Genomic DNA, 16,043 nt, shown 5'->3' on the forward strand with positions numbered 1-16,043 from the left:
ATAGCAGTACCAGTTGGTGGCAATCATTTGCATACATAACCCTTTTACTTTCCCTCTTGCACAGAAAACATCCTTATAAAAGAGCATTCACCCTCAACCTCAACAGCAAACAAAATGCATTCTCAGGTGGGTGAAAGGTTGCATTAGTTAATCTTGGGGAACAGCCTTACATCCTGTTTTAGGTTATACTCCAGCACGCAGGAAGAACAAGCAGGCTCTATACCCTATTAGTATGCCACAGTTGTTGCCACTACTGCTCAGCGAAGAAGTTTGAGCAGTATGAGCACTCCAAAAGCTGTTTCTGAAAAGGCAACTGCAAGAAGTGCTGACACCACTGTGGATGAAAGAGCATCCAACTTCAGCTGCTGTCAGAGGAAAAATCTCTGTGTTGCTAACGCTGTGTAACATACATCACAAGTAGAGTTTGGGGGTGTCAGCTGTCCAACAGCTTGAAAAGTGAAGCTTACCTTGTAAACCACCAAAATGTCAATCTTGAGAGGAAGCCTGAAGTTAACTCCGGACATGGATTCTATAATAAAGTTATGGGGGAAAAGAAAACCAAACACCAAAATAAATAAAGCAAGACATTTACCATTACTTTAATAAGACAACAGTCTACTTTGATCAGTTTTGGTATATTATATGGTGTATCACATGTATGTACTTAGGTCCTAACAAGACATCAAGTTGATTTCTTTAATTTCCCATGTCTTCGTCTTTAAAAATTGCTTTATATATTGCCTTTAAACCACACTTAAAGTGAAATGTCATTCTATAGTTCCTGAAATGTTCATTTTAAGAAACAAACTCAGCTTCTCTCTCAGCTCTGTTCAAACACAAATCCAATCACAGACACCATTTTATGAATTGGAAAAGAAATTTAACCTGTGACACCACTAATACCTTCTGTTATTAATGTTTTTACATGTCTATTCTCAATACATATATAACTCATTTATTAAGATAACCCTTAGAGACTTTAGCTAACTCTAAATGAATGTTAAGCAAGCAGACCGGCATCTCCACAAAACCAACTCTTGAAATAATTCCTATTGCACTTCAATGTTCATAAATGTAATCTAAAGTGCTGTGAAGCAGCAAATAGGAGAGATGCGTTCACTAAACAGCATCAGGTCACTAATGATGGCACATATAATGGAAAAAGGCTTCAAACCCCAACACTGCTCTTCATTCCCAGTGCTCTGTAAGGGGGTCACTAGCTACTGCAATCTCAGTGACAGCCCGAAGCTGTTTTCAATGACAAGTATTCTCAGTGGAACCCTCAAGCCATGATCTAGTATGTCAAAAGCAAAGAAAGCAAAGTAAAAATACTTACAGGATCTGTATTAACAGGGGAAAAAAATGGAGGCTTTTCTTTAAAACATGAAAGGATCAACTCCATGATTATCAAAGCAAAGTAGATGTAAAACGTCGTAAACCTGAACCTTTCATTTACTTGGCCCTAGAGGGGAGCAGAAACACAGTAAACGATTGTTTTTATCGCACTTCCCACCCCCCCAACACACACACACATATATACACACTCCATCTCTTTCTGCGACACTTTTTCACAGCTTCTTTTGGCAATTCATTTCTGCCTCTACAGCTGAACATTGCAAAGTCGTTGCTAGCGAGAATTATCGTACAAAAATATGCACGCACTGTGTAAAGTGCCTAAGAACATGCTTACCTCCAAGCTTTTCATTAAATTATGTCAAGTTCAAAGTGCTTCTACATCTTCACTGCATGCAGACACCCTCTGGGATCAGGGCTGCATGACATCCTTTTAAATTACCTCCAGGGGCTCTAGCAAGATCAGGTCTTACGCATAGGAATTGTCAACCCAGATCAGAGAACATCCATTTACTTTAGTACCTTGTCACTGACAAGCAGTGTTAAATACTTTCAGAAGAAGCTGCAAAAACCCACTGTATTGCATAGTAACAGTTCTAACTGCTCTAGAGAGATTTGCTTTCCTACTCATATAAGTCTGTGGTTGACTTAAAACTTCTTGCTGCAAGGGTATGGCTCTTCTACATCTCTTTCCTACCCTAATGTTCCTGTGAATGCTCTCATTGTTCACTTAAAAGGTTTAAGTGAAAGAGAAGAATATTTGGTCCTTGCAGTTTCAAGAATAGGAGAAACATTAACTATCCTAAGGACATACTGTTCTAAGGCTCTGCATCCATAATTTTACCCTAATTAAGGCTTCAAACACGGATAGTCCAATATTTATACTTATTCACCACTACAACAGCTTTAGAATTGGCTTTAAGTGCTGTTTGAAAGGGTCTCACCAGATTTGCAGCTATTTCCTGAAGAAGCTCTGCACAAGCTGTCATTTGAGGTTTAATTCATCCTCTGCTGGGATGTTTACAACAGCCTGGTATAGCAAAATCCTTGCTGAAAGAATGATGCTCCTAATTGCTACCAAAAAGTGAGTATAAAAGACCCCAGAAATCACCAAACAGAATCTACACTGATTTCACTGAGGAGAAGCAATCACCTTAATGTCTTTCAAATACTCTTTTTCCACTCCCAGCCTTTGATGATCTAATCAGTGAAGCAATCTGCTTTGCCCTACTTAGAGAAATTTGGTCCTGTGAAAAACAGAACAACTTTCTTACTGTGGGAGAACCTGCTATGTTTTCAAACAGGAATCATAACAGCCCAGGTTTCTTTCCTCTCCCTCCAACTTTCTGTTCTCTATTTACAGCCACAGTTGGAGCCAAAATGCTGTCCTCAGCACATCAGGAACTGACAAAGGAAAGCCTATGGAGCTGTATAATGTGGCCAAGCTGCCTAAGCAAAAAGGGAACATTAAAATGTGTCATCTCCAATTACTACCCACCCCTACTTAAGTATGGCAGGGAAAGGGGGCTACAAAAGGGAAAAGGGGAAAAAGGAAAAGAAAAAAGAGTCTGTTACATATGTGCAGTGTTGGCACAGCCCTCACGTGTCTATCAGGTTTCCAGTATAGCCTTGGGCTAAGAAAAATCTGCTTTTCGACATTGCATGAGAAACCGCAGCTCCCTTCCAGTTCCCCAAGTCTGAGTCAAGGCAACAGAACCAAGCATCTCTTTCTCTCTCACAAAAGTTGGGCTCTGATCTGACTCCAAACTGGGTGAATCACTCCCTTCACTAAGATCTTAATGCTACATTTCCTGCTCTCCAAGTGCTAACAAGGATGGAGCGTTACCTGCGCTGCTGTAGTCATGATCTTAGACCGGAAAGGCCCCACGGCACAGAGCACAGACAAAAACCAGAAGATAATGAGCACTCCAGAGGACTGAACCCCTCTCAGCCTTTCATATTGAATAAGCAACGTTGCTAACAGCTGCAAAAGTAAATACAGGAACATGTGAACATAACCCCATCCCACTGCTCCCCCTATTCACACTCTCAGTTGGCAGCTATTTCACTCATCATCAACGATGGGATCTCTATGAAATAAGGTGCCATAATAACTTTCACGATTCAATGGTAAAACCTCCTCTAAAGAAAGCAATGGATAACTTCCTAAAATAATTTGTTTTTACTCTTTTCAGAGCCTCATCTCCAGAATTCAGTTTCTAAGCCAGACATTGCACCTCAGAGTACACACAATTAAATATTAGCTACAAATGCTTTAAACAAATGTAAGACTTGCTCTTTCTCCAGTGCAGATGGACAAGTCTGGCTTGTCCAGAAAATAAGCCTTAAAAATCTAACCAAAGGAATTAAAAACTTAATGGGCAAATTTCACAGCTTTATTTTGCACGCAACAGCCACTGTTTGTCATCCTAGGCAAAGCCAATTTGGCTTCTGTGCAACGGAGGAGCAACCACCAGATAAGAGAGACAGCTTTGCAAAGCCCAATGCAACACTGAACAATGCACAAGCCACGCTCTGGCACATCTCCCTGTTTAGGCAAAGCCATATCCAAATTCTCCCCACACCTGGATCACAGGCCTGGAAATGAGATGCAAGATGTGAGGAAGAACAATCTATTATAAAGACTTTAATTTACACAGCTGAATCTACATGAGAGAGATATATATAAATGTGGTCTTTTCAGTAAGCAAAATTTGCTTCAGTAATACAACTACTAACAATCCAGTTAAAAGAGTACAGTATAAGGCAATGAATGCAAAGGAACCCTTTTCCTCCTTCATCTGCCTAAGAAAGAGTTATCTTTATTGAACGCAATAAACAGAAACAGCTACGAACCACAGTGATGCCAACGATCAATGGGGTTACAAAGTAGACTGGTGGAGGCGTTCTGTTTTGAAGGAGCTCGTGGAAGGAGTAGAAGAGATCTGCCCAGCTCACGCACCACAGCAGGACTCCAAACAGCTGAAAGCAGTCAAACAGACACAGCATTTGGTAAACTCCTCTCCAGGGGCACTCAGAGAGCAAGCAAAACCCTTATGATTCACACATGCCCAGCAAATCAAAGCTGTGTGAACACAACAGCACTGCTGCGTTGATCTGCTGCTGTCAGGCTGATGGAACTATCCCACTGCACTGAAACCAGGGATCTCATCCCAACTGTCTTCCAAGGGATTTGCAAACATGACCAGGAGAAAGATTAATGTATTTACCGGCTTTTTGTTCCATACTATTTGGTTTTGATTGGAAACACAGGCAGCATCCAGATTAAAGGCAGACATGCCCTGAAGCACAAGCCTGGATTTTTTCTCCAGGAATAACCCAGATCTCTCATGGCCTATGGAAAGTGACTTGCTTGCTTTCCTTAGATCTAGCCATTTATAAACCAGAGGTGACGCTAACACCAACCACCTCTTATGCACAAGATGCAGATGAAATCACACATCTATTGGGTGGGTAGAGGAATTGAAATTGAATTGAAAAAATACCTTTTTGTGCTTACTTTTCATGATGAAAGTCTCACCAGACCTAACTTAAGGTCTTTGTTTTGCAGCTTTCAGTGGTTTAAAGCTTAAGTAAAGGTAAAGCAGCATAGTTCTGGCTCAGCTAACGGGTGAACACTCAGAAAGGTGTGCTTGCAGGATGGATTTCCTTACAGTTCAGCTCTTCTTTGGTATCCTTCCTCAGAAATATGTATCTACACTGTTGTTTCCTATAAAAAAGTTCTTTGGTTCTCCCATAAATAAGATGAAACTCTGTTTAAACCTTACTTCAGCACTTGCCTGGATACTGAGCCCCAATTGCACATTACTCACGGAGCATCGCAAAGAGGTCTTACCGTCTTGAACCTGCTCAACACGGAAAGCACAATGTAGCCTCTTTTGTTGTGCTTTAGGTAGAGAAGATAAAAGGGCAGTGCACTCCATAAGTAAATGCTGGGGATCCATGCTAGGATGGTATTCTGGAAACACGGTGTCAGGTCTGGATTATCAGTGTGTACCGAAAGATTGGAATCCTGGAAGAACAACAGGAGAAGTTTATTAACAGAGAGGAAGAAGCATTGCCAACTGGAACATCTGCTTGAAGAACTGTATCCAGGTTCAGGTATTAACACACGGCCATAAAACAGAAGAGTTAGAATAGTATAGTAAAAGTTTTTCCCCAAAATATCTATCCCATCCACTTGTGGTTATTGTGCTATAGCAAAAGGGCTAAGTACAGTTACAAATAGCAGGCAAAACCTAACTTCTGCCTCCTGTATCTGAGTTGGACATACATCTTGCAGCAGATAAACTCCTTGTGTTTCTGGCTTTACTGAGGCTTAGTTCCAGGTGCTACCATGATGTTTCTCAGGCGTTCCCAGCCCGGGGTGCAACTGCTAAACAAAGCTCTCAAGGCAAAATCCTCAACCTGAGAACTCATCCAGCAAGAATGTCCAGTACTGGAGAAAATGATCAGATTGAGATCAACCATACACTGCCCTGGGAAAACCCCCTCACTGATGTCTAAAATGCTGTCCTTATTCGTATGTCTCCAAATAGAATTACTCCCCTATTCTAAACAAAGTTAAAAGGAATGTATTGTACTTGCAGGTAGGAGTATGGGTTTTCTTGCAAACATTGCAAGCAATGCTTTCCATATGTGACCCTGGACACCGCAATTCACACATGCAACTTGTACCTAAGGATTTGGATGCACCACATGCAAACACACAGTTACACAAGTGCAAACTAAAATAGACATTTCAGCACAGTTAAGGGGAACTTGGTTTTAATCAAACCTCCTGGAAATTCACAACTTGCATTTTCCCATCTGATGTGTCATCTTAAATGGGGTAGATAAATACTTACTTGTGGGAAATGTAAAATAACTCTGTTGTGCTACCAGTAACATGCAGCTGATAAAACCAAGATTATCTCTGGCTCAGGTATGCCTTATCTCTGCACTAGAATCATTTACTTGTACCTAATTATTTTAGAGTATGAGCTCTCACTAGAAGTATGTTTCAATTAAGGTAAGCCACCTCTTATAAATGAATAACTAAGTTTGAATATGGATTCCTCTGAAGCATTCCCAGTCCTGCTTCTGTTTACCAGTACAAAAGAGACCAGATGCTGAAAGCAATGGTTGACTTTAGGAGAACTGAAGAGTCACAATCTTTCAGTTTTGGCCATGATCTGACAGAAGATCATCAGTCATCACTGCATCACTGCATCAGTCCACAAACACAGTGAATTGCTCGTAAGTGTAATGAAACTACAAAGCCTTGGCAGGCTGCAGGATGGGCTGGTTCAACTGTGACAAGTTTGTCACTCAGTACTTCAGCTTTGGCACAAAGCAAGCCTCTGGCAGTGGTGAAGGTTGGCACAAACCCATGAGCTGTGCATCCGAACTGTGCCCTTCAATGCAGTTAGTGCCTCTCCAGTGAGAAATGGCTCATTTGGAGGCACACAAGAACCCAGCTGGGACTAGGGGAATAACAACATCCCCATTTACCTAAACGGGTTTGCCCAGATGGAGGGGAAACTTCAGCCACAAATCAACAACACAGGGGCAATTACACAGCAATTCAAATACGAGATCAAAACCAAATCAAACTCCAACCTCGCATTCAAATATCCCTGTGTTTTCCTCCAGTGAGCAGGTCTCTGGCACCAGAAAGGAAGATAATGGTTAAACAGCACCCATTTTTGGCTCATCATCAAATCATTTCAGCATCTCTAACGTGATAAGCTCCCCTAGCAGCTCCACTGCCAGGGGCAGGAGATGCCCTCCAGAAGCTTGGAGCTGAAGAGCTCTTTAGTTCCAAAGCAGGAGCTTATCTACTACCATTTATTCAACAAAATACTAATTTCCTCTTTAAATTACGTGTGGTTTAGCAATGTCTTGAGCATGTTTGCAACTGTGCTCCTTTCACTTGCTGGAAAAATAACCTGGAAAAGAAAAGCTGAGGGAGGACAGCAATAACTAGGCACAGAATAAAACAAAGATTCTGTTTAAGGAAAAAGTTATTGGGGGGCAGGGGGAAAGCGCTCTTAATTTAAACCTTTCCTAGAAGAGCAAAATGTCCAGAAATGGCTTTCTGTCTGACAGCAACCTAGAAACTGTCCCAGATGTCCATTAACTTCAGGCTGAGCACAAGCTGACTATTGTATCCAAGACACAGACTGTGTAGCTGCCAAGCCATTTGAAGGTTTTCATTAACTTTTATTTAAACAAGGCAAAGGACTTGCATTTCTGAAAGTATAAATAGAGCTGGCCCAAAACCAAAGATCCCGTCCTAAGAAAACACGTAAGAGTTTGAGATTTGGTTGAATTATCCCTGAGAATAAAAGTGGAACCTTTCCAAAATTATGTGGAAGTACAAGAAGCAGCACCCACCCGATGAACATCGGGAGCCTATTGCTTTCACGGCAAATGGCAAACAGGGACGTGAGGTGAAGGAGAAACCCATGCCCAAGACGACAGACCTGACTGCTGGCTATGTTTGTGATGTTTTCCAAGGTCCAATTCCACCCTGGACCAGATGAACAAGCTTTCCCAGAACACATCTGCTTCTGTAGAAGTTTTCTTTTCAAAGAACTGGTGTTTGCACAGAGCAGACTCTTCCCATCCTTGAATTCAAGCAGAGGGGCTCCTCTTAGAACACACAGTACCTAAAACATTTAAGCAGTGTAATTCCACACAAATTCCTTGCTCTTCCTAAGACTGGACCACAGTGGACTAATGCTGCTGTGTCCTGGTTTCAGCTGGGATAGAGTTAATGTTCTTAGTAGTAGCTGGTGCAGTGCTGTGGTTTGGATTTAGTACGAGAACAACACTGATAACACAGATGGTTTAGTTACTGCTCAGTAGTGCTTACTCTAAGTCAAGGACTTCTCAGTCTGACATGCTCTGCTAGTGAGAACAGGCACAAGGAACTGGGAGGGAGCAGAGCTGACCTGAACTGGCCACAGGGATATTCCATACCATAGCACGTCATGCCCAGTATACAAAGAGGGGGGAGTTTGCTGGGATCCACCACTTGCACTCGAGGACTGGCTGGGCATCGGTCAGTGGGTGGTGAGCAATTGTGCCATGCATCACTTGTGCTTATTGGGGTTTATTTTTCCTCTCTCTTTTTATTGTCTCCCTTTTCATTACAACTGTTATATTATTATTACTACTATATTTTATTTTATTTAAACTGTTACCATCTCAAACCATGGATTTTATCTTTTTCCTATTCTCCCATCCTACTGGAAAGGGTGGATGTGAGTGGGTGGCTATGTGGTACTTAGTTGCCAGTTTAGGTTAAACCATGCCCTATGCCATATGCCTTGTAGTAGGGACTCTGCTATGAATTATCATTATTACTTTCCATCTGTAAATCTGAAAGCTTCATTTCTTACCAAGCTGGACATGTTTCTACAGAGCTCGCAGTTCCACTTTATGGCTTTACAAATCACCACACTGACAGTGTATATTCCAACATCCACTCCAACCTTAAACAACGCATTTTGAATCAGAATATGACACAAAGTCTCATACATTCTATTCTGACCAAGACAACATTGTCAAATATTGCTAAATACCCTTCAATTCAGCAGGAAAGTTATGGAACTCCACCCTTGAGAACAAACACGAAGCAAGGGAGGAGGGACACACCAGCCCTCTGACTCCTATCTTGATGGCTCCTGCTTTAATCTGGCTTTGTCTTTGCAGATTCTGAACTCTGTCCTGGTAAGCAGAGCAGTTTAAATGCTTCTTGTGTCCCATTCTGATTGAGAATGAAGATACCCACCTTGGGCTGTCTGGGCTTGCAGGTTTGCTTTGGACTTGCTACTGAGAAAGGTCTCTATAGAGAGCTCAGTGATCCAGAGCCAGGGTGACACATCAACAGGCATCTCACAAGGGGAAATACTCAGCAGCACATGCTGGGAAACACCACTTTCTCCAAGAAACTCATCCCAGGGAAACCTTAAGAGCCAGCACATCCATCACAGCTAACTAACATCACTGTCAGCTCACATGCCTACAAGCAAGTGTTATGGGCTGCAACCTGTGACCTCTTCCTAATCCAGATTCTGTCTGTGCTCCATGGCTCCTCCAGACTGCCAAGAGCTCTGTCTTGGCAGCATTTCTGTGGATGCAGTAACACGGATCAGGTTGGAGGCTCTGTTGGTGAGATACAGCACTGCAGATACACCAGCCCACTGTACCAAACTCCCTGGGCACACAATTTACTTAATCTTGTAATAATACTTAAATGCAATCTCAACATCCATGGGAAAAGAGATTAGAGATGCTTGTTACAGCTTCACAGCAGACAAGGGGGCCCCTGGAGCCTAAACCTTACAAATTAGTGGGGCTTTCTGCTCATCAGTTAAGAATATCATTGACACTGTCCCTTGCAGCAGCTTTCAATCACACCCATCACTCCAGTCACAGCTTTGGATAAACACAACCCTCATCTTAAGGGCCATCTGTGCAGTAAGGACTTAATTTAGATGGGCAGTTTTAAATACATGATCTTCATTTAAGGGAAAGTATTCAGCAGGGGAAGCTCTGAGCAACATTAAATCTGCTCTAATACCTAGTCTTTTCTATTATACTTTCCCCTCTGGAAAAGAACACTGCTGTTGAAAAGGCTATCCTTAAAACTGATAATGCTTTTAATGGAAACTAAAGTTCAACGCAACATATCTTGGGGTTTCTTGCACATTATCCCTTACAGGTTCCAAAGAAAAGGGAGAACAAACAGAAAGCCTAAAGCTAAGCTGAAAAACAGGAAAATTCCTGTCTATCCCTTTCCCACACCCCAAGGACGATGTTAATAGAGTCTGCTGAGAAAGACCAATTGGGGTTCTGGCCTTATGCTTAAGTCTCAACCAGCTTCTGCTCCACTATAGAAGTTTAAAATCAAAGTTCTTCGCCCTGACTTTAGCCAGCAAACGGCTGATGCTGCAGGAATGCTCCTCAAACAGCCACAATGGAAGAATTCCCACAGAAAACAAACAATATCTTCTGCAGTCTCAAGCAGCTATCTCCATGGCATGGATAAATTAATACATGTTTCTCTCTAAGCTTCTATAATGCAGAAAGAGTCAGGAAAAGCACAGGAAACACAAAACCATTCTTTATCTGCTGGGAAGGTGAAGGCCACTGCGCTGACATCATTCACACTGTTCCCAAGGTTAACACATGCAGCGTTGCTGATTCTGTGTCAGTTATCACTAACTGGCACGTTACTTAAGATTAAAAATCACATTGGAAAGCTGGCCAGGAAGGTCCACACAAAGAGTGAACAAAAGGGAAGTGAATAACTGAAAGTAACAACCCTTCCCATAAGTAAATAAACATGGAAACTGTATCTTGTGTAGAAGAAATTGATAGTGAGAACTTAAATGCAGAGGAGCATCCTCCTCGCCTTCTTTTACCCCTACATCTGGTGAATCCCCTGCCAGTGAGTTGCACTTGCACAGCCTGGTGAAAGCAATAAAGGGATAAAAAGAACGATGTTTTTCTCTTGGCTCTACCACTCTGCCTCATCCCAAGAGCAGGGATGGCTCTGAACCACAGCACCAAAACTATCAGGGCTCAGTCTTAGTTGCAAGCACAGGCTTCACATCAGCCTCTCCATATCTCACCTCCCACTTCCAGCTGTTTTCCATCTCCTCTGTTGGGTCCCTGATGGTAAACGCTCCGCAGCAAACTCCATTTAGAGCACAAATGCAAACAAGGGCTCTTGCTCTGAGCCTCCAGAAGGCTGCCAGTTTCAAATGGCCTTTTCAGAGCATCCAAAGGAGCAATTGCACCCTTACGCACAGGAGGAGGAACACACCTCAGTAGTCCACAGCAGCTGCTGCACAGCTCAGCTCCTTCACGTGATTACACAAACAACCTTTCCTTGCCACCCGTTCCCTTAATGGCAAGAGATAAGGACATTCCTCACTGCAACACCGCAGCAATACTGCCTGGAAGAAAGGTGCAGTGGAGAGGATGTAAGCATTTCTAATACTGCATGAGCCATGCAGTTAATGACAAGAAATCTCTTTCTGTCTACAAAGCACACTGCAAGTTACCAACACCAGTGAAGGGCACCATGCAGGATGCTGAACTTTCTCTCCCAGCAGTAAAAAGATCTTTAGTGGCTTATCTTAACAGATCAAACAGACCTGGCACACGTTCATAGAGCGTATGAGCTAGATTGTGGTTGTGGGGTAACTAGCCACAGGAAATCATACAGTGTTTTGCTTGAGTCACACAGGGACAGGACAAGGGGGAATGGCTTTAAACTGATAGAGGGGAGACTGAGATGAGCTCTTAGGCAGAAGCTCTTCCCTGTGAGGGTGCTGAGGCGGTGGCACAGGGTGCCCAGAGAAGCTGTGGCTGCCCCATCCCTGGCAGTGTTCAAGGCCAGGTTGGACACAGGGGCTTGGAGCAACCTGCTCTAGTGGAAGGTGTCCCTGTCCATGGCAGGGGTTGGAGCTGGATGAGCTTTAAGGTCCCTTCCAACCCAAACCATTCTGATTCATGAAATGGTACCAACCACACAACCCACTTGAGAACTGTGGACCAGACATGCAGAAATCAAGCTATGGCCTTAGTGACAGGGGTTACACAAAATAGTAAGTTTCACTTTCCTCCTTAGTTTTTAAGTTCTAATATTAGAAGTTCAGAGCTTCATGAATAAAAATCAGCAGGATGAAACAAAGTAGGTTCAGATTCTGCCACAATCATGCAAGCCCAGAAAAAGCATCAGAAAAGCATCTGTAGCTTAAGAGAGTTTGTAAAATAGAAATTGACCACAGTAAATATATACATCCAAGATAACGTACACCTAAACTGAAGGTAAAATTTGTCTCCTTCAACTGTCTTAGTAGCAGTCACTCTTCTTGCTTGGGCAGAGGGGAAGGCATAGTGCAACCATGAAGGTATATGAATCAAAGGCTCATGAATCAAAAGCAGGATTGAGAGGAAAAGGAAACAGGATCACTCCTTCAGAAGAAGGTCCCTGTCTTTTAATACTGATGAAAACTATATACTGTAACAGAGAAAACTGTTATTTGCATCATCAAAGGCTTCTCCTATGACCTTGTGCAAGCACAAATAAAGGAGTAGGTTGCCCTACTGCAGCCCAGTGCAATGATGGATGCGAGGGAATAATCCCTCATTTGAGCCATCCTGTCTCCTTCCAATTGAAAGGAACTGGGTTAATTTAAGGATCATAATGAACGTAGCTTAATTAAGAAGAGCTAGGAACAACTGAGACAGTGCCTGCTTGATTTTGTCCCCTTTCCCACCCTGACTCCATCCCATCCAGCTGTGCTGCTGTACAACAATAAGAGGGACTGTCACAAAACATTGTCACTGGTGCTGCTCTGACGCTCCACCTGCCTCGCAGGAGCTGGAACCGACACATTGCCTTCAGCAATAATGACATCTCAGTGTCTTTAACATGACAGCAGTGTGGGGCAGGATCCAAAGGTCGCGCTCCATCTGAAGCACTCAAGGTTGGTCACACTCTTCAGCTGCAGGGACACTCATTAGAGGAGCGCCAAGAAGTCAAATGCAGCAGCAGGATAGAGGGCAAGGACAGACTCCAGGTGCTAATGAGCTTTAATGCCAATATTAAGCCTGGTTTATCACAGAACTGACCCTGAGCTCACCTAACAGATGAGCATTACACTCTCTCTATACTCTCGGAGTTAATTTGCACCAACCATTCTCATCTCTCAGTCTGAAGAGCTACTTATTTCAGTCATTTGTATTCAGAAAAACAGTGAAATCCACAGTCTGGGGCTGGAGAAAGAAAGGGGAATGAAGCAGCAGGCAGAATAGCAATGCTGCATATGAAGATTACCACTGTCCACAGGTTCCCATCTGATAGATCTTCCAGCAGCAAACTATTTCCCCCAGAAGATACACCTTGCTTTTTCAAAGCAAAAACATACAGGGTTTTACTGCTTTTTGTTCTACTTTGCCCCCTTTCTCCTCCCCTTATTGTAATGAAGAGATGAAACCCAGAACATGGAGACTTTTTCCCTGTTTATTTTGCTGTGTTTTCAAATGTATAATAACAAGAGGAAATGAAAGGAAAAAACCTGCACATGTAGGTAGGGGAGATTCTAGAGTACAAGTCATTCAGCTGGGGGGAAAAGAGAGATAGCAAATGAAGAAATGAGACTTTCGGGGGTCAGATGTACTCTCAGAAAGAAGAAAAGAAATGATGACTTTGGAAACCAAATGACTTCGACATTTGAAACAATTCCCATGAAACACTTTCTCTTATCCCCCTCCTTCATGTCTTATTTCTGTCCTCATTCAAAGCTTTATGACACCGGCATGTGATGTTACTGTAAATGATCTACATTTTATTGTACTGACTTCGCCTCTCATGATTAGCACAGGGACAAGGGGCCAGCTCACACAGGCCCAGCAAGGAATCAAGGCTCTTGGCTGTACAAAAGCCTGAATGCATTCCTGGGAAGCTCTCTGGCTCCTTGCCGCTTATGCTCTCCTCCAGCTCCGCCAAATAACGTGCGACTGGATAATTGCCCATCACAGTCACGGCAGTATCAGGAGACAAATGGAGCATTAGCTTACTGGAAAAACCAAAGATCCTGTTTAATAGGTTTTTCAATGGGATTTTTTTTAAATGAAATTTTTAACAGTAAGAGTGCCTTCACTTTAACACATTACACATCTACACACGGAGAAAGGAAAGGATTGTATCTTCGGTGACACAGCAGTTTGCCTACCAGGTAGGGCAGGCCCATCTCAAATGTTTTCTGTTCTTAACAGTTGTGATTAAATGAGTCCATTTTAAAGAGCAATTCATGCCACTCTGAATTTATTTCAGGTATTACTTCATTTCAGAAAGCAACATTTACAGTGTTCCCAAGTCCCAGATACCACATCTACCAGCTATGTCACATAAGTTAAAATGGTCAGACCCATGCCCAGGGAAGGAACACTTGTGTTGAAGGCTGAAGAATATACACGACTGAGTTTTGCTACAGAGAAGTCTCCCTTTAAAGGAGGATTTGGGATCTTGCCTCCCTACCCCCTGTCGAATTTCACAGCATCCCCAAGTTTTACTGTCCCACTCCAAGGAAGCACATGGAAGGGAGGGACAAGCAGGCTTCTGTGTCCAGAAGATGCTTGTGAAGCATCTCACAAAGCCACAGTGCACCTGGGCAAAAAAGACATTCTTCTTCTCCCCTTAGGCACTTTTATCCTAATCCTAAATCCTTTTTCCTCCAATTCCAGACAAGATTTGGCCACGCCGGTGGTGACCATTTTATCAACTGCCCCCATTCTCCTGCACCAAGGACTTTACTATTCCTTTGACCCATTAGCGTGCTGGTTGGAAGGAAATGGCAATGACTGTTTCTTTGAACGGCATGAACATCCCATACACATATCCTACTGAAATGAATGTCATTTTCATGAGCTTCATTTATTGACACTGTCACTGAAGGACTCCATAAATCCTTGCTGTTGGCAGACAGCACTGGTATTAAGTCTTGCTCACAACTCTCCAATCCAGATTTTGTCTTTTCCAAACAGATTCAAGTAGTCTGTTATGCCATTTACACACAGATGAATGATAACAGGTTCTGGATAATACTCCAAATGTAATGATTAAATATTTATACTGCTCTTGACATCGAGAATCTGAGGCCCAAATCCTTTAGCAGCAGCTTCCATTCAACTCAATTCAAGAAGCTTAAAATCCTGGAGGATTTGGGCTTGAATACTTAATTGCTTTTATGTTCAGGATGTTACCAACACATCTACACTTTGAGAGAGCATAACTTCATAGGTCTAAGGTATGAAGAGACCATTAGAGTCACCTGTTTTGATCTCCTACCTACAATAAGAACACCGATATGCAACATGGCCATTTGTGAAGAGACTTACACAAGTGGGACTTGGTTATCTGAAGTTGGATGCAACTGACAAAGCTTATGTGGAGATCTGTATCATGTTTAAATATCTATAAACACTGAACATTCTGTGTTTATCACAGAGTGGCAGAAGGTGAAGCTACTATATAAAGAACAGCCAGTCTGGACCATACCATCCTACTGCAGAATCCCTCCTTTGCAGTGACCTGCTACCACCTTTCCCTATGTTATTCTTCTGCTGTAACTAATTCAATTGAAAATATAATGGATTTATTGAAATTCAGTGTTTTATTATTAATTTAGGGCCAAATCATGTAAGTTCTGTGGTTTTTAATGTAAACTTGTACATGATACAAGAAGTTCATTTATCATCTTCCTTGAACGAAATCGTTCTTCCTTACTACAGCTATCCTAGGTCATCTTGAACTACAAAAAAACTAAGCATGACAAAGCAAAAAGGGAAACTGTGCAGAGGGGAAACTGGTGGCTCTTTGAGCCAACAGAGCAGAAAGTTGCATTTCCAAAGAGCAGTGTGACTTTTAGTCCAAATATACCAAAATATCATTGAATGACTCAAGGTGAAGGAATATTCACAAACCTAAAGGTTAAAGGGGTGCCTGTATGAGGCTGTCTCAGAGACAAGACTGAGGTATTGTTTACTTTTGAGAGTTGCTGCAACTTCCTGTTGAATTACTCAACAGGCTCTGGGTGAAGAAGGCGCCAGGACTCTACACAGGACAGGAAAAAAAAGGACATCTGTCAGGACACCAAGACTCA

At 42.4% G+C, this 16,043-nt stretch overlaps 1 protein-coding gene across 2 annotated transcripts in view; it reads right to left on the minus strand.

Moving 5' to 3' along the window:
- The window catches only part of ABCC3 (ATP binding cassette subfamily C member 3), a 50,096-nt gene that overhangs the window by 29,691 nt on the left and 4,362 nt on the right, over nucleotides 1-16,043 (minus strand). For both annotated transcript variants that reach the window (XM_061377159.1, XM_061377160.1), the window contains exons 2-6: nucleotides 5,210-5,386; nucleotides 4,210-4,335; nucleotides 3,200-3,337; nucleotides 1,337-1,462; nucleotides 468-529 (exon numbers count right to left, since the gene is read on the minus strand). In XM_061377159.1, the coding sequence (XP_061233143.1) occupies nucleotides 468-529; nucleotides 1,337-1,462; nucleotides 3,200-3,337; nucleotides 4,210-4,335; nucleotides 5,210-5,386 (629 nt within the window). The remainder of the gene's footprint in view (nucleotides 1-467; nucleotides 530-1,336; nucleotides 1,463-3,199; nucleotides 3,338-4,209; nucleotides 4,336-5,209; nucleotides 5,387-16,043) is intronic.

Source organism: Neopsephotus bourkii, unplaced genomic scaffold (assembly GCF_033783945.1).
Source record: "Neopsephotus bourkii isolate Nb327-2 ecotype Australia unplaced genomic scaffold, CSIRO-AGI_Nbou_v1 NB_1749, whole genome shotgun sequence".
Taxonomy (NCBI): Eukaryota; Metazoa; Chordata; class Aves; order Psittaciformes; family Psittacidae; genus Neopsephotus; species Neopsephotus bourkii.